Source organism: Trichosurus vulpecula, chromosome 5 (assembly GCF_011100635.1).
Source record: "Trichosurus vulpecula isolate mTriVul1 chromosome 5, mTriVul1.pri, whole genome shotgun sequence".
NCBI lineage: Eukaryota > Metazoa > Chordata > Mammalia > Diprotodontia > Phalangeridae > Trichosurus > Trichosurus vulpecula.
Window position 1 is genome coordinate 168,251,224 of NC_050577.1, and position 22,842 is coordinate 168,274,065.

General features: G+C 38.7%; 1 protein-coding gene across 1 annotated transcript in view; it reads right to left on the reverse strand.

The window, feature by feature from the left end:
• DHTKD1 (dehydrogenase E1 and transketolase domain containing 1) overlaps positions 1-22,842 on the reverse strand; it is a 79,352-nt gene that overhangs the window by 9,921 nt on the left and 46,589 nt on the right. The window contains exons 8-15 of the mRNA XM_036761611.1: positions 18,036-18,348; positions 17,440-17,524; positions 16,624-16,763; positions 14,597-14,747; positions 12,302-12,408; positions 8,224-8,388; positions 6,022-6,104; positions 629-798 (exon numbers count right to left, since the gene is read on the reverse strand). Of these exons, the coding sequence (XP_036617506.1) occupies positions 629-798; positions 6,022-6,104; positions 8,224-8,388; positions 12,302-12,408; positions 14,597-14,747; positions 16,624-16,763; positions 17,440-17,524; positions 18,036-18,348 (1,214 nt within the window). The remainder of the gene's footprint in view (positions 1-628; positions 799-6,021; positions 6,105-8,223; positions 8,389-12,301; positions 12,409-14,596; positions 14,748-16,623; positions 16,764-17,439; positions 17,525-18,035; positions 18,349-22,842) is intronic.

Consider the following 22,842-nt stretch of genomic DNA (forward strand, 5'->3'; position numbering starts at 1 on the left):
AAGTTAATGATCACCAAAAGAAAGTGAAGGAGTCAAGAAGGAGGCTCACAAAAAGCTTTGAGGGGACATCCATGATAAGAGAGGGACAGCACAAAAAAGGAAATGAGCTGGAGCAGAGGACTGACATGTGCCTTAGGAAGATGTTCTGGTGGCTGGGGGAAGAACATTCTGGAAGGCTATTTCCTCAGCAAAGTAGGAGATAACGTTCTCTAGTAAAAGGGAGTGAGGAGAGGGTAGTATAGGAGCTTGAAGAAAAAATAGAAGATTTGGAACAGCCACTGCAGGGTGTGTATTAGAGGCAACTCCACTGCCACCATGTCACAAATATAGATGAGTGTAGCCATAACCTAATGTTACTATTTCGAAAAATTTAAGTTTTCTGGATGGGTAAGGTCCTATGCCTAAAATCGCCATCCTATCCCTGACAAATATAATTTAAGTGTCAAATAGAAAGTACTTTATGTTATCTTTGGGATCTAGGCATCCAGGAAATACTTGTGAGATGTCCTGGAAAGATTAATCTTCATTTTAACACAATAATAAAGGGGCATGAAGTGGCATATAGGGCAAAGAAAGTAACTTGAAGTCAGGCAGCTCTTCCTGCAAATCTGTTCCCAAGATCCTTTACCTTTGGCATTTTTGTATTTGCTCAACTCTTGCTGTAATGCTTCCAGTGGGAAAGGGCAGAGTTCTTCTATTCGGATGATAGCAGAGTTATCTTTCTTCTTCCCTAAAATTTCTCTTTGTTTCACCAATGCGTAGAAATGTTTTCCTGAGCAGAAAACTACACTCTTAACACTGTTGAGGAGAAAGAGGGAAGGAGGAGGTGGGGAGAGAGGAGCATAAGAGTCAAAATCTATTTCTAAATACAAATACATATAATTTGCCTAAATTTTACAGTTTTTTGTGAAATGTGTTGACACAATTTGTTTTGACACAGCAGACACTTCCCCAAAACACCAAAGAAAAACCTACAAAATATATTCCTCCCAAAAACCAGGTTATCAGTTGTTAACCAGAAAGCAGGGCTGTGTCCCTTGCCTTTGACAATTTGGTACTAACTAATGTTGACTATTAGCATAGACAGTTACCATCTCCCCCTGTTGATTCGATTAATATTACTGTAGTCATTATGTATATTTTTGTTATGCTTTTAATTAAGAAATTCTCCCAACAATTTAAGATTTACTACAGAAGAGCTTCCTTTAGGATTACTTCCAGGCTATGTTGTTTGTACATAGTTGTTTACAGATTGTCTCTTGCAGGAGACTGAGTCCCTTGAAGGTAAGGACTGTTTTTGCCTTTCTTTGCTTGCCCAACACTTAACACAATGCCTGGGACATAATAAGTACTGAATAAGTGCTTCTTAACTGACTGATTGTAGATCAAAGTATAAATAAATCATATTCTCTCAGAGGAAGCCAAAAAAGACAGTTCTAAATATTTAGTTAATAAAATAATAAGACAGGGTCTCACTTATAACCATATACTCAGCTACACTGTTTTTGGTCTTCATTATTTTAAACTTTCCTGACTCTAGGCACTGATTACCTGCTGTCTTAAAAGGACCTTCTATCAGGAGACTAGGATGCCACCTAGCTGGGAGCAGGAGGTACAAGTTGTTGTCCATTGTTCCTCACCTTTCTATCTCCTGCATTGTGGGAGTAGTGGGAAAGGGACAGATTATGATTCCCAAGAAGGCAGAAAAGCACTGGGTTTTGTGACAAAGGAAGCTGAAAACTATCTGGGGGCTGGGGATGTTAAGTACAGTAGGAGAGGCAGAACTTGTCTCAAGTGTGTTTCTTGCTGTGGACTTGGCACTAGAGCAGAACAAGTACGGGAAAGTGCAGAAGCTGGGAGCCTTTGGCACCAGGGTGCTAGCCTTGAATCTCTGTCCCCTCCATGGGAGTCATGGTGTGTGTGGAAGGTGTTCGTGTGGGAAAACGTTTTTTGGCCTGATTTCTAGTACCTGACACACAGCGTACAGTGTAAAGTGTATCCAGTAAGTAGTAATGAGAGCTAGAAGACCAGATTCTATCTAGAACAGGGGTTCTCAATTGGAGAGTTCAGATTTCAGGGGGTTCATTTACTTAGATGGGGCAAAATTACATATTTATTTCAATATCACTGGTTTTCTTTATAACTCTATTTTTTTATTTTATGCATTTCAAAACATTATTCTGATAAAGGTCCACAGGTTTCACCAGAGGTCAAAGTGGTCTATGACACAACAGAAGTTAAAAATCTTTGATCCAGGCAATTTAGTTTATGTGCACAGCTAAGTCTGACTTTCATTTTCTATTCCTAAAAGAAAGTGGGGAAGGGGAGTGAGCTCTGAAAGGTACATATTCTTTTTTTTAAAATTTATTTATTTAACATATTTAGTTTTCAGCATTGACTTTCACAAGAGTTTGAATTACAAATTTTCTCCCCTTTTCTACCCTCCCCCCCACTCCAAGATGGCATATATTCTGGTTGCCCTGTTCCCCAGTCAGCCCTCCCTTCTGTCACCCCACTCCCCTCCCATCCCCTTTTCCCTTCCTTTCTTGTAGGGCAAGATAAATTTCTACACCCCATTGCCTGTGTATCTTGTTTTCTAGTTGCATGTAAAAACTAATTTTTTTTTTGTTTTTGAACATCTGTTTTTAAAACTTTGAGTTCCAAATTCTGTCCCCTCTTCCCTTCCCACCCACCCTCACTAAGAAGTCAAGCAATTCAACATAGGCCACATGTGTATCATTATGTATAACCCTTCCACCATACTCATGTTGTGAAAGACTCACTGTATTTTGCTCCTTCCCAACCCATCCTCCTTTATTGAATTTTCTCCCTTGACCCTGTCCCCTTTTGAAAGTGTTTGTTTTTCATTACCTCCACCCCCATCTGCCCTCCCCTCCATCATCCCCCCCCTTTTTTTAACCTTCTTCCCTCTTCTTTCCTGTGGGGTAAGATACCCCACTGAGTATGTATGGTATTCCCTCCTCAGGCCAAATCTGATGAATGCAAGATTCACTCATTCCCCCCTCACCTGCCCTCTTCCCTCCTCCCACTGAACTGCTTTTTCTTGCCACTTTTATGCAAGATAACCCACCCCATTCTATCTCTCCCTATCTCCCTCTCTCAATATATTCCTCTCTCATCCCTTAATTTGATTTTATTTCTTTTAGATATCTTCCCTTCATCTTCAACTCACCCTGTGTCCTCTCTCTCTCTCTCTCTCTCTCTCTCTCTCTCCATATATATATATATATATATATATATATGCACACACACACACACACAAACATATATACATACATACATATTCACTTATATATATACATAAACATATACATATATATGCATATTCCCTTCAGCTACCCTAATACTGAGGTGTCATGAATCATACACATCATCTTTCCATGTAGGAATGTAAACAAAACAGTTCAACTTTAGGAAGTCCCTTGCAATTTCTTTTTCGTGTTCTTTTTCTTGATTACCTTTTTATGCTTCTCTTGATTCTTGTGTTTGAAAGTCAAATTTTCTCTTCAGCTCTGGTCTTTTTGCTGAGAAAGCTTGAAAGTCCTCTATTTTATTGAAAATCCATATTTTGCCTTGGAGCATGATACTCAGTTTTGCTGGGTAGGTGATTCTAGGTTTTAATCCTAGCTCCATTGACCTCCGGAATATCATATTCCAAGCCCTTCGATCTCTTAATGTAGAAGCTGCCAGATCTTGGGTTATTCTAATTGTGTTTCCACAATACTCAAATTGTTTCTTTCTGGCTGCTTGCAGTATTTTCTCCTTGATCTGGGAGCTCTGGAATTTGGCGACAATATTCCTAGGGGATTTCTTTTTGGGATCTATTTGAGGAGGCGATCTGTGGATTCTTTCAATTTCTATTTTGCCCTGTGGCTCTAGAATATCAGGGCAGTTCTCCTTGATAATTTCTTGAAAGATGATATCTAGGCTCTTTTTTTGATCATGGCTTTCAGGTAGTCCAATAATTTTTAAATTATCTCTCCTGGATCTATTTTCCAGGTCAGTGGTTTTTCCAATGAGATATTTCACATTGTCTTCCATTTTTTCATTCCTTTGGTTCTGTTTTATAATATCTTGATTTCTCATCAAGTCACTAGCTTCCACTTGCTCCAATCTAATTTTTAAGGTAGTATTTTCTTCAGTGGTCCGTTGGACTTCCTTTTCCATTTAGCTAATTCTGCCTTTCAAGGCATTCTTCTCCTCATTGGCTTTTTGGAGCTCTTTTGCCATTTGAGTTAGTCTATTTTTTAAGGTGTTGTTTTCTTCAGTGTATTTTTCAGTATTTTTTTGGGTCTCCTTTAGCAAGTCATTGACTTGTTTTTCATGGTTTTCTCACATCCTTCTCATTTCTCTTCCCAATTTTTCCTCTACTTCTCTAACTTGCTTTTCCAAATCCTTTTTGAGCTCTTCCATGGCCTGGGACCAGTTCATGTTTTTCTTGGAGGCTTCTGTTGTAGGCTCTTTGACTTTGTTAACTTCTTCTGTCTGTATGTTTTGGTCTTCTTTGTCACCAAAGAAAGATTCCAAAGTCTGAGACTGAATCTGGGTGCGTTTTCGCAGCCTGGCCATATTCCCAACTAACTAACTTGACCCTTGAGTTTTTCAGCGGTGTATGATTGCTTGTAGACTAAATAGTTCTATGTTCCTCGTTTGGGTGGGATATGCCAGCTCTGCCACACCAGTACTCCTCCTTCCCCAAGAACCCCCAATCCAGACTGGACTTAGATCTTCAGCAGGCTCTTCACTCCTGCTGTGATCCGCCACTTAATTCCTCCCACTAGGTGGCCCTGGGGCCGGAAGCAACTGCAGCTGTAGTTCTGTAGCTGCCCTACCTCCGCTGCCCCAGGGGCGGTGGCCGAAAGGTGAACTCCTTCCACTCCCCCAGCTTTTCCCACTAACCTTCTCCACTGTCTTTGGTGTTTGTGGATTGAGAAGTCTGGTAACTGCTGCAGCTCACTGATTCAGCTCACTGATTCAGGGCGCTAGGACCCGCTCCGCCTGGCTCCTTGTCTGGTTGGTCTGCTCCGCTCCGCTCCCAGCTCCCAGCTCCCAGCTCCGTGTGGGATAGACCTCACCCAGAGACCATCCAGGCTGTCCTGGGCTGGAGCCCTGCTTCCCTCTGCTCTTTTGTGGGTTCTGCAGTTCTAGAGTTGGTTCAGAGCCATTTTTTATAGGTTTTTGGAGGGACTCGGCGGGGAGCTCACGCTGGTCCCTGCTTTCCAGCCGCCATCTTGGCTCTACCCCCCATAAGGTACATATTCTTATGGCAAAGAGAACTTATTAAAGTACTTTGTACATAAGGTAAAAAGAGTCCTTATTAAAAGTACTGTATATTAGTAATTAAAAGCACTAGCTATTAGAATGTTAGCTTTGTTTTTCTCTTTGTACCCCCAGTAATTACCATAAGTATTCTTTCCTTGCATGTTTATGATAAAAATGTACTTACCACATGTGGTTATGTGAATAGTTTAATACATATCTCCCCCCCCACCTGTAAATTAGAAAGAGCTCTTGGATTTGTTGCAAAAGTGAAATTACAGTAGAATCCTAGCATAACACAAATTATTACTCCTGGCCTAGAAAACGTAACAATTGCATAAAACAAAAGACCAATATTAAACCATTAGCTTGTAACAAAGGTGTTAGTCCTATCTGACAACACTGGTGTTACAAAAGAATTCCACTGTAATTTCACTCTTCACCCTATTTTAATTAACTTCTCCAAAATGCCTTTCTATTCAGGTGGTAGCAGTAAAAAAGCATAGATAAAAGCAGAAACTTTATTCATTTCTTTTGCTAACAGACTTTTTTAGGATAGCAGACTTCTTTTTCATAATAAATTTAAAGCAACACCACGGACGGACACACACACACACACACACACACACACACACACACACCCTCTTTCCAAACCTTGATAACTCTGAACTCCTTACCCTCTATTTGTTTTCTTGCTTATTAAAATACTATTATAGATAATAAAGATAAAAATCAAATTACTTTTTAGGATCTACAGAGGAATCACCAATGACAGGTCTGAATGTTGTCCCTGGTGCCATTTCTTGAAAACTCGACACAGCTGCCTGAGGAGGAAAAAAAAGCAGCACAGGTTATGTTAGAATAAACTGAAGATACTTTTGATACAGAGGATTCTAATTGAATTTTCATTTGCATTTTCTAATCTCTGAGCTGTAAGTTCAAATGAAACCTCAGCCAGCTAACATGGAAAAAATACAAGCAATGATGTGGTAGGAAATGTTTACCATCTGGCTCTCAGGGAAAAATGTGAACATGGCATACTTTTATGTTTAATCTGCATTATTAACATTTTGCCATCACTTTCTTAAGTCTAGACAATCAACAAAACAATAAAGCAATCCCTGATTTATAGTATTTGCTGGTTTCCAATGTGTAAATACTCACTAGCAACTGGCTCCTGAGTTGGTTCTAGCTAGCTCTGGCATATTCCTAAATATAAGAATATTTCTACAATAAAATGTCTGTGACTCAATCATAACAGTACAGCCAAAAGTATTTGTACTAAGGAAGACAAGACTATGTTACAAACTGGGGCTCTCAAAATAGCTCTTAGTGAAGTCTTGGGGAACTTTGTCAGATATGCAACCTAGGCTCTATCTATACTACCACAAAGACCCCCTTCTAGTGGGTTGAATCCCACCTCCAAGAAAGGTACCAAGAATAGCCAAACTGCTCCATCTCCACCTATCCCTCAGGGCAGAGCCCATAGAACATAAATAGGAGAAAACACTTGGTCTAGAAGAACACTGGATCTGGGCTTTTCTCTGTTTTCTAAAGAGTTACTAAGAACTATTCTTCTCTTAGCAGATAATCCTGGTTAGCCTAAAGACAAGGGTATAATAATAGCCAGTCTTAGGCCCATCAGCACAATGTTAATTAGCTTTCCTTTCCCATAAATAACCTAGCTAAATAGTGCCCTTGCTATGTTGGAAATAGTAGCACAATTACTCACAAATCAGCTTCATCTCCCAGTAGATTTCTGATTGTACCAGTGACTATGGGAGGGTGTGAGGATAATCTTTGCTTTGTGCAAGGCATCACTGACATGTCCCTTCCACACTATTCCAATAGTCAGGGAATTTGATCCCTAGATGATCTAATTAGCTTTCCTCTCTTTTCTAGCCAAACACCATTCCCCTAATCTCAATCAATCATCTGAAAGAGCATTTGGCTGGGCACAGGGGCTGTGGGTGAAAAAATGTAGGAAGGACTTAAATGCCTTACCAGTACTGATGAAATAATTCAAGTGCATGTTCTATTCATGGTGGCACCTAAGAATCAACTCTAGCTCCCTAACAAGAAAAACCCATCTATACAAATAGCTACCACTTCTTTCCCACCTCCCACGTCTTCTCATAAGCACCACTGTTAACACCCCTTACTTTTGATTGCATGAGAAGTCCTGGGAAAAGCGTGGTGCTTTCAGAGAACCAGGAGACTCATAAGCGAAAAAGAAGAAACTGAAAACAGGACCATCATAAAAAAGCAGGCTGTTGGTCCAGCCTGTCTTATATGCTGGCTACCTTAAACAAAAATACTATCCCTGATATTGTCTGAAATTTTCTGCTACACTTGTTTTTCCACCAAATTAGAAATCTGTTGGTTTAACGAGAACACCCTGTTCCAAACGCACTTACCTTTGAGAGGTAAATGGGCTATCAATCAATTTGTATATGAATGTGAATTCATATAGCAATAAGCTTACTTTGTTATAACATCTCTGCTTACCAAAACAAGATTCTACCTGTATATCTGGGTTCTTGTCTACACCCCATAAACTCACCTGAAGGAGGTGCACAATATCACCTGTGAATTTGCTACTACCACATGAAAAATCACCCACTTACATCATGGCTGAATTAGAATCTTGAAAGCAGTTTCTTGAAGGGGTTAGTTAACCACTTCTAGCGGTTAACTAGTGCTAACCACATTAGTACTATCCATACTGATCTTGTCTCCGTCTTCATCATCACAAAAAATAACTGCGAACTACGTGTATTTCCATACTTATGTAAAGTAAAGAAATGAAAGCAGCTAGACAATTCCAAAGAGCTTTGGAAATCCTTCACAAAATGAACTTGCTTTGGGAAACAGAATAACGGAAGGTGCCATTAAGTGTAAAGAAATACGAGAGACTGATTTAGCTAGGTTTTTTCTACTAACAGGGAATCTGAGTAACATTTTTGGAGAAGCAACAATGAGGGGTTTCCTGAAGTTTCGAATCATCTGTCTTCGGAGCAAGTGGAAATACTGGGCTGGGGTAGTTGGGTGCACCACAAACATGTTGACATTATCTCCATCCACGCCTTCTTCCACACTGTCACACATCTGAGAAGTGAAGAAAAAAAGAAAAATGAGAAAATGAAAAACTGCTGCATCATCCTTTTCAATAGCAATTCCATTTTAAAAAAAAGAAATGGTATTTCTCTTTTCGTCCTATAATGTGGAATGATCTCTGAAAAGAGAAGCTGATGTTGGTCTAAAGAACTGTTTTTCAAAATGTAGCCCCCAAGCATTCACTGCCTCAATTAAGATTCTTTATGGTCCTTCCCTATCTCCCCTAAATCTGTGTATCTATCTTCTCTTTCCTGTTTTGTGTCTAGTGTAGAGAATCTAATACAGTATAAATTACAAGATGACAAAAAGAAAAAGAAAAAAGGACACATATTATAACACAAGCCTAATTAAATTTCAAAATTGCCTAAGAATAATGTCCAGTCTATAAAAGGTATATATAAATTATATTCAGATATGTAGATATTCTTAGGGTATTCCTAATTACTTCATGAAACTTACGGGAAACTTACAGGAAAGACCACTAGTTTAAAGTATGCAAATACAAAGAGATAACTAAAAAAGAAAGAAGTTAAGACCTTAAATCATAAGGATAATTTTTTAAAGTATTAAGTTTACCTCCTTCAAGCAAAGTCCTTCATTGTACATGATCCTTCCAGTTATCCCAGAACCTACACCTTAGTCTACTTTTAGGAAATCCAAAGTCTATCACATTCTGCAATCTTTATGTCATCTAAATACTAAGAAGTGAAAAAAATAAACTGATATCAAGGGCTTTGTTAACAGGCCATACAAAGCAGACCTCCTTTATCTTTGGGAAAAGGACACACACACATACACACACACACACACACACCAATGTACTCATTCTCACTTTTTCCTTCCATTTAGCCACTCACTACTTTGGGGAAGGAGGGAGGAGGGAGGAGGGTAAGGGTAATAAGAGGGAAAAAAATTTCCATGTAGTTAAATGGCCATTTGAAATTAGTTCTGATGTCATGACATGAGAATGGAAGAATACTCACCGTTCTTCCTCTACCCAGTTGTCTGTCTCTCCCCATCTCCTTCCATTTCTCTTTCTCCCAACTACCCTGACTTAAAATTGCAAGGCTGACAGTGAAATGTTTGGCCATCAGTCTGGCAAGTCTCACTGAGCAGGCTTGGCTAAAATGTTGAGTATTTTATTGAAGTTTCACTGTATCTCCAGGCCTGTGACAAGACATCCTAAAAGTAAGCTGGGCTGCCCAGTTGATTGCTCATAGCCAAAAAATGAAACTTGAAAGAAATGAAAATCTTAAAAACAAACATTTCAAAGTTATTGGTCATTTTGAAAATTAACTACTCGCCTATCCACTCCACTAACACACAAATGGTGAGTGACACTGTTAGAAAGAGAACGTTACAATTGTAAGGGCTTTTGTCTTTAAGTAGCACTTTTCTGGATGGGACAAGAATAAATGAAAGGAAAAGGTCATATCATAGAATCACAAATGTGGAGGTGAAAGGAACCCGAGAAACGACTGTCAAATCCAACATTTCAGAGACAAGGAATTTAAGTGACTTGTCCAATGTCATAGAAATAGTATCAGAAGCAAGATTTGAACAGGTCCTCTAACTCAGAAGACAGAGCTGTCAATCCCCAACTGATATGGTCATATGAAAAAATGTTCTAAATCACTAATAATGAGAAAAATTATCATTAAAGCAATTCTGAGGTTCTATCTCATACCTATAAGATTGGCAAAATTGACATAAAAGGAAAATGAGAAATGATGATGGAGTGTGAGAGGAAAACGGGAACATTAATAGACTTTTAGTGGAATTGTGAATTGGGATAGCCATTTTGGAAACATTTTGGAACTATGCCCCCAAAGTTATTAAACTGTACATACCCTTTGACCCTGCGGTAGCACTATTAGATCTATGCTCCAAAGAGATCAAAGAAAGAAGAGAAGAATCCATATGTACAAAAATACTTATAACACCTCTTTTTATGGCAGCAAAGAACTGGAAATTAAAGGGGTACCTATTAACTGGAATATAGATTATAGTGTATGAGTATAAAAGGATACTATTATGCCATAAAAAATGACAAAAGGGATGGTTTCACCTGGAAAGATTTGTATAAACTGATGCAGAGTGAAATGAGTAGAATCAGGAAAACAATTTGTATTATAATGACAATATTATGAAAATGAAAACTTTGAAAGACTTAAGAACTCTGATCAATGCAATGAAAAATTCCTATTCCTAAAAAACAGTGATGAATGCTACTTACCTCCTGAGAGAGTTGATAGACACAAAGAGATATGTATTTGGAGATGGCCAATGTATAAGAATTTGTTTTGCTTGACTATACATTTTTGTTAATAAGGTTCGGTTTTTCTTTTTTCCCCTCCAAAGTAGAAGGAGAGGTGAAAAAGAAAAAATACTTGTTAACTGGAAAAAAATGAAATAAATAAAAACAAAGTACTCAATTTGGAGGGGAAAACTACCTTGCCTATTGAGATGTTCTAGATTGCTACAGACCACCTCTTTTACTATGGATGAGTCTTTAACCAAATGAAGATGAGAATCTTCAATAAAGAGTGAGTTTAATAAAAGTTTAATTAAAAAGGGTGGCAATCAGCACAAAAATATTAGGAGAAAAAATGATGGAATTACAAACAGTTATGTGTTTGAAAAAGTCAGAGGAGATGTTCATATTGACTTTCCATATTAATCATATTTTCCTATATCTAAAGAAAAGTGTCTTGTAAAGCTTCAAGTGCTTCATAAATGTGAGCTATTCTATTGGTGGTCTCGTCTTCAGCTGCCTTATTCTAGTTTTATATTAGGTTCCCAAGACAACTTTCTTTGCCCTTTCCTTGGCTGAAAAGAAACCTGAGCAAGGGAAACAAGATTTGGGTCACCTCAAACTGGTCAACCAAAAAGGGTGTGAAGATCTTGTATTGCACATTGTACTAACCTAAGGTATTCAGGTTGCAACAATACCAAGAGAGATACTAAATTAATGAATCTCAGCTTCTCCCCTGGCTAAGCATTCTCACTGCTCTGTGTCTCTTGGCCATCTCCAGGAAGTGACTGTACTTACTTTAAAGTTTCCTCATGCTAACATTGTGATATATTTAAATATATATAACATTTATCATAATATATGACATTCTGCTTACTTATATTTACATGCTGATACACTAATTTTAAAAACATTTATTTTTGCATGTATTTATAATCTAGTTCCTCTCATTGACCCTCTCCAATTAAACAATGACAAAAAAAAATATAACCCTCATCATAAACATGCATAGTTCAAGTAAAACAAATTCCCACTTGGTCATGCTTGAAAATATGTTTCTCTGTGCAGCCCTCTGGCAGGTAGGTAGCATGTTTTATTTTCGGTGTGCTGGACCTGTCAGCATTCTAACGTCTTTCAAAATTGAAACAAAAAATTATTATGAGAAAAAGTGGCTTCTAGTAATTGTAATGTTAATGGAATGGGAAGATCTTTCTCACCCATTGATAGACCTATGTGACCTGTTTTGAGGCTGGGTCACATGGAGCCTGTGGTGGGAGGAGCTTGCCGAAAGGGTGGAGCAAGAAGTGAGAGAGGGAGGCAGAGCTGGGAGAGAGGGAGGCTGAGCAGCTGGTGTGAGTGAGAGGGGCATTTTGCCTAAGGGAGCTTGTTTGTGGGGAGGCCTGACTGAGGGAAGGCTTGGGGATGGCCATGCTCCCTGCTTTGGTAATGGTACAATGGTACAAACTTCTTTGTTATCATGGTGGATTTGGCTTTCTGATATCTGAATAAATACCTTGGTTTCATCTTTGAGGAAGAGGTCTGTTATATTTTGCGATTCACACCTGGAAATACACCTGCATCTTCATAGCATCTGGTGTGATGATATAGGAATTTTTTGTGTTTTCGGCATGCATCCCCATTCAAACCTACCTGTAGGAAACGCTCCATTCTACAGGAAGAATGGTCTGGTCCAGCCCCATCATAACCATGTGGAAGGAGAATTACAATGCCACTCTGAAGAAGCCACTTGGATTCACCTGGGAAAGATAGAGGAAAGGAGAACTGGACTCGGCAGAACACAGGTGCACACCGATCTGAACAGTGGAACAAATGCTACCTTCCCCCTCAACTCCTAGCAAGCAATATTATTTTAGTCCATTAAAATAACAGTTTAGGTAGTAGTCTAGTTTAATTGAATGATCCCAGGTTCACTCATTACTATGCCAGCTTAATAAAAATAGTCTAATTGGTAGAGGTACCAGTTGACAATCCTAAAGAGGAAAGAGAGTGGGGAAGTGAGTCTAGCCAACTACAAACCAAATGCAAAGGTGAACATGCTTGTTTCTGGAACAAGAGAAATTATTCCACCAATAGGAAAGTTCATACATAGTTCTTATGCCAAGTGAAAACAACCTTCTTTGTTCTTATGTAGAAAGAATCTAAAACATTAGTAATAGCCAACAGTTGACATCTATATAGAGCTTTAAGGTTTGCGAAACGCTAAAATACTAACTTCCACATATTGTGTATTTTAAGTTGTTTGACCTTCATAACAACCCCATGAGGCAGGTGCTATTATTATCCCCATTTTACTGATAAGGAAACTAAGGCAGACAAAGGTTAAAGGACTTGCCCGGGGTCACCCAGCTTATAACTATCTGAGCCTGGATTTGAACTTGGTCTTCCTGACTCCAGGCCAAGAGCTCTACCCTTTGTTCCATCTAGCTGCCCAACATAGGGTTAGACACTTTGAATTAGCTGTAATCTACCTTGATTATTGGTGGCAGGTATATGCCCTATCTCAACATTCACATGGATCTGTGATTTCATCAATTTAGGTATTCCTTCCAGTGATACATATGACAAGTCGTATATGCTTGCCAGTTCTGGGTGATTCTTGTGAAGTAACCTCAATATTTACATGGTATATATAGTACACAAGAGGTAGCAGCGTATAGAGGAAAAAGATCTGGCCTGAGACAGGAAGACCTGGCATTAAGCCCTATCTCTAACATATGCTGATGGACCTTTCAGTACCCTCAGCAACTGAGATTGTGTTGTAAAGAAGGTGCCCATCCATACTGGTAAAGGAAGTTTCTCAATGGGAGCTCCTACACTAATGAAATTACAAGTTTGGGCAAAATTTTTATATATAAATACATATATATGCATATTAAAAGGCATGTTGTATAATTATACCTACTACATATATTGATCTAAATAATCAAAGACTACTTATCCACATTACTACTTAAATACATGTGCCTCAGAAGCTGTTACCCATTGCATTTGCAGCCATGCCCCCCTCAAGCTGGGGAGATTACTCATGGGGAACATAGGGAGTGACCATGATATGATAACTCAGTGGCATTCCAATCACCATGCTGCCAGAAGACTGGGGATAGTCATCACAACAGATTTCAGCTGCTAAACTCTGAAAACAGGGTTGGCAAGAATTTACTTGGGGCACTGAGGCAAATGGGTACAGGAATTTTACCACAAGGAACAGCTCCAGTTCTCAGCCTTCCCTTCCACTCCACCAGGACTAATGCATCTGGGCAACAGGTCTGTTGTAGCACAGGAGTGCATTTCATAGGATCATAGGCTTTAGAGCTGGGAGGGACTTTAGAGGTGACATAGTCTAACCCCTTCATTTTACAGATGAAGAAACTAAGGCTCTAGTTCCCCCAAAGAGGAATTGTCATTTTTCCATGAGTTAATATGCTTAGGAAAAGCTTTTCACTGCAGGATTCCTTAGGTGGCTGGCCACAGCCTCAAACCCATGGGGTAAATTTTGTGCAGTTTGCAGTTATTCACATTAATGTATCTCTCCACTAGGGTGGATAATAAAGGGCTGATTATAGTATAATGCAAGGAAGACAATACTATGAGATATAGTGACTTACTCACATCCAAGTAATAAGCAAATGCAAGAAATATGGCATAGTATATAGGACTAACAGTATATCTTTCAATTAAGGATTAAAAATAAACCCACAACCATATGATGCATAAACTCCTTAATCCTAATTTATGGAAAATGGCAACAGGGAATGAGGAAGTATGAATAGTTTATAGTGCTATTTTCTGTTCCAGGGAATAGCATTTACGAAGTAAATGTATATCCATTTTAAAGAATGATTAAAGAAAATTTCTTCCTGCTAGCACTTGGCACAGTGCCATACATCCAGCAAGTATTCAGAAAATGCCAGTGCTACTACTAACCTCCAGAGATGAATGTGTCAAATATAATCTGGGCTCCATTGAAGAAATCACCAAACTGAGCTTCCCAGATGGGCAGTAATTTGGGACTTTCAATGCTCATTCCATATTCAAATCCCAGCACAGCCTCTTCTGACAGAGGACTATTGCTCACCTAACTCAGTAAAAATAACAGAGGAAGAGGTAAGAGACACAGGGTCACATATTAGAGGTGAAACATTTTCTTTCTAGAATATTACAAAAGACAGGAACCATTTGAAGAGAAGAGGCTCAAAAGGAAGGCTTTGTTTGCATCCTCCCTCAGACTATTCTCAGTCAGGAAGCTACTGTTAACTAGTAGGCCAAGGGAGGTGGGAAGGGGAGAAGATAAGAGGTAAGCAATGGGGATATTATCGCTTTGTGCAAGGACAAACACCATACAGCAGTTTGGAGGCTACTATAATTGTAACAAAGTCTGGGAAATCATAAAACAAAAGACTACTTTTGATTAGATGTCTACAACTCTAACATCAAACTGTACTTGGAAATTGAAGAGCTAGAATTTTCAGGTCCATTGAGAATGCTCCAAGTGAGGGGAGAAGGGTTTTTATGGCACAGGTCCATCATGGCCTAAAAGAATCTGCTCAGGAAGCCTTACCTACTTAACAGTACCTTCCTTTCATGTCTTACATTTCCTAAACAACTGTGAATTCAATTTGTATTGTGCCATGTTTCACTTAGACCTTTGGTTTTTCTTAAGACTCAGCTCGAGCCTCTTTTGACATGAAGCCTTTTGTAATCTCCAGATACTGGAGATTACACCTTGCATCTTTTGACACGAAGCCTTTTGTAATCTCCAGATACTGGAGATTACACCTTGCATCTGTTTTGCAAAGGTCTACATAGAGCACATGTTGTCTCCTCTGGCATTGTAAACTCCATGATGGCATAAATTGTTTCACTTGAATTTGTATCCTAAGCATTTAGCACAGTATATGCTTATTAAGTAGGCACCTAATAACAAATGAACTATACTTTGTGTATGTTGACGAGTAGGCTTGACTTAGGAAGGTCCGGTAGTTCAGGTTTGATATAGGAATAGAATGTACCACTCAAAGATCATCTAATAGTTAAGGAAAGAAAGTTTCCTTAGTTACCCAGCAAAGATCAAGCACTAGTTTGGATAGTCATGTCCCCCTCATCTATCTACAGAAGCATGTTTGGTCAGTCAGGTTTGGTTAGCAGGGTGTGGTAATTGCACAGCAGGGGATACCACCCAGTCTGAGGGGCACTAACTCAAGTCAATCCAATAAACATTTATTAAGCACCTACTATATGCCAGGCATTGGGCTAAATAACTCCTCATAGGCTGGCCTCTTTTATGCCTAGGCAACCAGGAAGCCGTGTCAATAGCTCAAGCCTCAAGCCTCAAACCCCAAACCAAAGAATTTGCATGGATAGCTTCCTTTCCTTTTAGGAGAAAAAACATCTAGCCTGGCTATACAGCAGAGACTGTGGTATTGGTGATACTACTACCACCACAATATATCTATGTTGTCTCATCAACTGTAAGGTCCCTAAGGGCAGGGGCTATATCACCTATTTCTCAAATCCTCCAAAATGCATTATACAATTTTTTTGCATGTCATGTTTGCCAGTCTCCACAAAGAAATATGTAATTATCAACTCATCCAGGGGAACTGATATCTAATTCAGACTGGTTGCTTAGAAATAGAATGTGGCAGTCAGGACTATTCTTTTACAGATTGGAAAGTAAAAGTTGGAGGTAAGAACTGGACTTTTAGAAGTGACTTCAAGATAGTTAAGGTGGACCAAAAACTGGTAGATGACTGTCAACCTCCCAGACCAGATGGGGACACAAAGTACAAATTCTGAGGTCTTTGCATAAAAGGGAATTTCTTTAGCTATCAGAACAGGTCCTCATAATTTACAGGATTAAAAATGGTATAACTTGAACCATCTTCCTTCCTAGTGCCCTGTTTTCTTCCATCTCCAGTTTACAGGCTTACTAGACAGCTGAAACATCATACTTCTAGGAAACCCTTCTGATCAGGATCCATGTGGTTCAGAGGGATATATGTGTCATCTGTTTTCTGGCAAACAATCATTGCATGCCTCTGGCTGAAGGTTCCACGACCAACATCTTGACCACTCAGACGGACATTAAAACCTTGAGCAAGAAAGGAAAGGCAAAATAAGATCAAGGTGTCCATGAACGCTATTCTATTTTTAGTGGTAAAGAATTATGATCCTGAGTAATGAACACATTAGCAGATTCGAGAATCTTTTTTAAGGCAACATATTGGGTGGGCATATTAAAAAATTGAGATATTGTCACATGTACAGAAACACATAAACATGGGTCAGTGGTATGAGTATAAGTATTAATCACACACTCTACACGTTTTGTAAAATGATCTTTCAAAAAATTAAATGTTATTTTTGAACATAACTGGCTTGGAAATTTGTTTTACTTAACTATGTTTATTTGTTACAAGGGTTTTGTTTTTCCTTTTTTTTGGAAGGGGGTGATGGTAGAAGACAGAATAAATGTTTGATAGCTGATAATAAATGGATAAATGGAACTGAACTTTAAAAAAATAAGTCTTAATACCGGGTGTCCAGCTCTGATATCTTTCTCTATGAAGCCTCTCTAATGTTGTCTTGCCTTTGTGGTTCACTCTTTGAGTCAGCTTGTCAAGTAGTGAAGTGAATTCTAGTTTTTTACATTTCAATGAATTCTTCTACTCAATGAAAAAAGGATAAACCAAAGATGTCAATTTTTGCAAATAAGAAAATACCCTTTGTATCAATGAGCTGAGCAGTAAACCAGATTTGTATCTTACCTTGAGCAAGTAATGAGCCCAAGGCTAGAGCTTCTGCAGTGGCCCAGTCTAAATTCATTCCTTCCTTTATTTTCTCTATCCTGGACTGCATATTGGAGGGGGAAGGGGAATTGGGGTAGACAAAAATAAAATGGATCACATTTAGCTTCATTATTTTGTTCTTAAATATTGCTATTAATATAGCCTTCTATGATTTATACTTCAGTCTAACTCCTCAAGCCCAGAGAAAATTCAGGAATTACAAATTCACTCATAAATTTGCATATCTAAGCATTTTTCTCTTTTTGTGTATGGGTTTTTGTGTGTGTATGCGTGTGTGTGTGCATGCATGTGTGCGTGCGTGTGTGTGTGCGTGTGTGTGTGTGCTTAGTCAAATGAAAATGAGTTATTTTTAATTTAAACCACTAACCAGAATCAATGCAGTCTATGTTGTGCCAACCCCAAAATCAAAGCAGAGAAAAAGGGTGGGCAAGATGTGGACTTAATGTGAACTAAGATAACTAGGCAAAAATGAATAGTCCAAATGCACTACATGAGCTGAACAAAGTAAATGAAACAGTTGCTAGGTATTTAAATACTCCCTGACAGGAATCTACCTGAACATAGGTCTTTAGAAGGTGACTGTGCATCTGAAGTTCCTCAGGTACTTCCACAGACTTTCCTCCAACAAATCTCAGCAGATCAATGGGTACACCAGTGTCCCAGGTGGTGATCCTGGCGGAAGGTTCTACTAGGCCCCGCCAGTGGGCTTGCAGGTTAGTTGCGGGTGGGCTGTAAAGTGTCATATTAGCCAGGTGGTCACTTAGCTTGGAATAATAAGAGGTCTTTATTTCAGATACTTCATCCTGGGTCATAAGTCCACGGGCAACAAGGCTCTCTGCATAGGTATCTGGGATGCTCTTTCGTGATCTGGTCAGGAGACAGAAAAAAGAAAATTAAAATGACAAGCAAGTTTGAAAGCTTCTAAAATTATAAACAGCCTCTCACCAGGGTAAATACCTCCTGCCAGACAAGCAACAAAGAAAACGTATACTTACTTTACTACCCGTAAATATGCCTTAGACGAAGACTTTATAGTTTTTTAGTGGCTCAAAAAATTGAAAACAAATGATGCGAAACTACAAAGAACAAGCTTGAGACCAAAGAGATGTGAAAATACCTCCTCCCACTTTTTTGAAGAGGTAGGATGAGTGGAAAATTTCATGTGTAAAGATTTTTTTTGATGTGTTGATAGGTATTACTGAAATTTTTTCCTCTTCTCCTTAAAAAAATTCTTTGTTATAAGAGAAAAGGAGAGGGAGATATATAGGGGGAAGTCTGAGTAATATAAAAACAAAAGAGTAAATGAACTGGTTTGTTTACCTCGCTAGCATCCAATTATCCTTATATAATAGGAGAGAGATGAATAGACAAACAAGTAAGGAAGGCAGATATAAATTAATATGGGTTAGAGCCCAAGTTTTGCATCCCTAAATGTTGCTACTTTAAGAAGAAAATATGGTATGACCTCCTATCATTCATCTAGAACCATATGGATGACAGGAACCTTAAGGATCTGCTAGTGAATGCCTTAATATGATCTTAATAGGGCCATGAAAATCAACTCTGATGGGAAAGCATACATCCTATTTTTTAATGTCTCCAGGAAAAACGATTCTACAACCTCCACTGACCTTCCCTGTCAGCTTAATCTTCCTTCTATTTAAAGGGACAGAAGATATAAGAAATAGTTCATGCACTATCTTCCACATGAAGCCTTTCTTGACCCCTCCTCTCCACCTCTTTGTAGCTTCCCTCCCATATTGCCTTACATTTAATTACTATGTGCATATTTGTATTTATTCTTTGTGTATACATACATACGTACACACTTGCAGTCTCTCCCGCTTCTTACCTGCACCACTGCCCCACCTTCTGTCCACTAGAAGGATGTAAGTAAGCTTCTTGCATTAAGGACTGTTACATTCTTTTGTTCTTGTATCCCCAGAGCAAGATGCTTGGCACATGGTAGGTGCTTCACAGATAGTGGCTAACTGACTAACTGATATACAAGGATGTAGAGTACCTATGATCCAAGGAAGTACAGGGAAGGTTCTGCAGAGCAGTGACCAGGTAAAACAAAAGGACGTAGACCTTACATTTCATCTTTTGTGCTTATGCACCATCTGCTTCTCTGTGGCATATAAATTAAGGTTCCCTTCCCAAGAGTGACCTGAGAGCCCAGTGTGCAAGATACTAGAAAGAAGGTTCTGGGGAATGGCACCAAGTTGAAACAAGGTGTACAGATCTCAAGAATTTTATCTTTTGTCCTTGTCTCTTGTGGCCCTATATCTTTTCTGTCTCTCATAGAAATTAAGTCTCATCTCCCAAGAGGGACCAGCGAGGCTAACATTCAGAGGAGTAGAAGGAGCATCCCGGAAATCAGCAGCAGGATGAAATGAGGGGAAGGACCCTCTTAACTTCATATCTTGAATCTTTCACCTTACAAAAAGGCAGTTTTGCAGATAAGGAAAAGGAATCCAAGAGAGATTGAAAGACTAATCTGTCTGACAAGTGTAGAAACCACAGAATCATCAAATACAAAACAGGAGAAATAAACACAGACAGGATCAGCAATTCATAGAAGCCAATATCTAAGAAAAGAGACACCGATAAAACCCGTGGCCTCAGATTTTAGACATCTTTAATTAATGCACTTAATGCACCACGTGTGGGTAGTGAATAGAGTGAACTAGAGATTCTAATGTAAGGAGACAAATTTGACCTCACCATTGAGACTTGGTAGGATGGAATTCCTGACAGTAGGGTGTGCTTTATTGCAAGGGACCAGAACAGATAAACTGGAAAAGCTTTGCATTTTAAGAATATACATTCACATAAGTTAATCTAGGAAACTGAGAGGTAAAATGTGGTAAGGAGAAATAAAAAGAGAAGCAATATTGTTGCAGGGGCATAAGCATGTGTACCGGTGGGCCACTTGTGCCTCCCGCCTGGCAGAGAAGTGATAAACTGAAATTACAAAGAGACAAACACTTTTAGGTAGGGTCAATGGGGGAATTTGTTTTGTTGACTATGTATGTTTATGATGAGAGTTTTATTTTGGAGGTTTTTAAAGGCATGCCCTAACATCTCAAAGACATGTGGTATTTTTGCACTTTTAAAGTAATAAACTTTAAATAATAAACTTCTTGCTAAATTTTTTCAAAGATTTAGTCATCTTTAGCTTTTTTGATGAATTTGATGTATAAAAATAGTGTCCCTTATTACTAAGTGGAATAGTCAAATAAAATCAACAAGCATTGGATAGAGAGATCACTTCAGAGCCAGGAAGACCTGAGTTCAAATCCTGACTCTGACACATATATTAGCTACATGACCCAAGGGAAGTCATTTAATCTTTTAGTGCCCTGAGCAACTCTCTAAACACAAAGAGAAGAAAAAGTTGCAATGAAGATTTGCATTGGTAGGTAGAGTTTCCTCACTCAGGAGTTCCCTAAACAAATGAAATAATCATGTCTAGTCACTATCTCTATCCTTATGACTAAGTATTTAATAAATACCTTAAAAAATTGCTAAAATATACATTCTAATGAAATGTATTACATATCTCTCTCTCTCCCTTTCTCTCTCTCTCTCCCCCCCCCAAACCCCATCTCCTATCTCCTAAAAGTTAAGCAACTGACAAGTTTGTAACTTGATTTAATGATAATTTCATCCTTAAAAAGGTAGGAGACCACAAAGGGACATACTATTTTGACTAAAAACTGAGCTGAAGTAAAAACAGAAACCTTAGGGACAGGAGACTACTCCATTGCATAGTTCAAAATCGTGAAGTAGAGGAAAGCTGCTCATTCTATGCCATGCACATTACATTTTTGGAAGATTGATTTAAAAAGGTTTGTGGAAAGGACAGGTAGGATCCAATGGCCTAATATTTTTGGAAGTGTTACTCAAGAAACATTCAGGAATGAAATTCTGAAGAAACATGTAGAAACTGTTCCAGTAAGAGGGAAAAAGGTGAGCTGCTTAAAGAAGTGGGGATATATAAACCAGAACTAATTGATAAAGTAGGACTTTAAAAATATACACATGGAAGATGAAAACAAGGAAAAGTAACAAAAGTAGCAGAGTTCTCTAAGAAAGCCATCAGGACAAAATTCCAGCAAGATGGTAGAGGGGGTGATAACTAAATCCAACTTTCCTGAATCACCTCAAGACAGTGAAAAATGTACCAGACAAAATAACAGCAAAAAGTAGAAAGAAGAAAAACACTCACAGAAGAAATGTTACCAGAAAAACCACTTGTCTTATGTGTGGTAATGGAAATTCTTTTGTCAGTATGGGTTGGCCTGGATGGTTACTGAAGCCCATTTACAACTCTAGAATTGTATATAAGGGGAAAAACAAGAGGTCCTAACATAATGAGCAAATTTTCAGGGTAAAAGAAAGCAAGGTGAAATTTACTGAAGGAAAACAATAACAAAACCCATTTATGCCTTCAAAAGAGAAAATGGTCATATAGCAAGAACTTCCACAGTAGCTTAGAATCACAATTAAGACACACAGGAAGATGTAGCATCTGAAAGACCAATAATAACTGGCAAAGAAACTAGTCTAAGTACCTGTACAAGTACTAATTTCTAAGAACCTGTAATATCCATGTCCACAATATAGTGAGAGGCCATCACAAACTGAGACTCAAATAAAGGGTCTTCAACAGATCTGCCCTTAAAGATGCTCCTTCAGGAGCTTCCTCATTAATCTATTTTAATAGAAACTGGGGTAGGGCTGGCAGTAACCAGTATTTCTTTATATTCATGGTGTCACAAAATTCTTAGTGCAGTTTTAAGCTTTTAAAGTGATTAAAGCTTAAAGGCGCACTACGATTTGTGGGATAGTCTCTATTTGGTGTATCCCCATTTCCAAGCCAAAGTCACTAGAGAATATGACCTCCTACCCCTCCGTGGTTCTGCAATTATAAAAGCCTAAGCCTTGAGGGAATCTTTGCCCTTGCTTTAGGGGGACTCATCCTAACAGTTCCTAAAATCTAGGTACAAAGACTTGGATAGCTAAAAATTACCAGGTGAGAAAGGGTGGTGTCCAACTGGAATAAGGCCTTTTGGGGATGTCCTAAATTTAGGCTGGGCAGAAGAATCTTTAGTGTCTGGTTCCAGATATCCTGATACAATATTACAATATTACTATCACCCCCATAGGCTGACCGATCCTTCATCTTATTGTCAACCCCAAGTTTCAAAAGTCATAGTTAAAGCTCCCTGTGGGGGAAAATATCATCTTCCTCCACTCATCTAACATGGTAGAAGGCAGAGTGCCTCCTCTCATCATTCTCAAAGCATGTATTTGTGTGGCCAGACCTATTTGTCTGGACAGACTACCTCAATC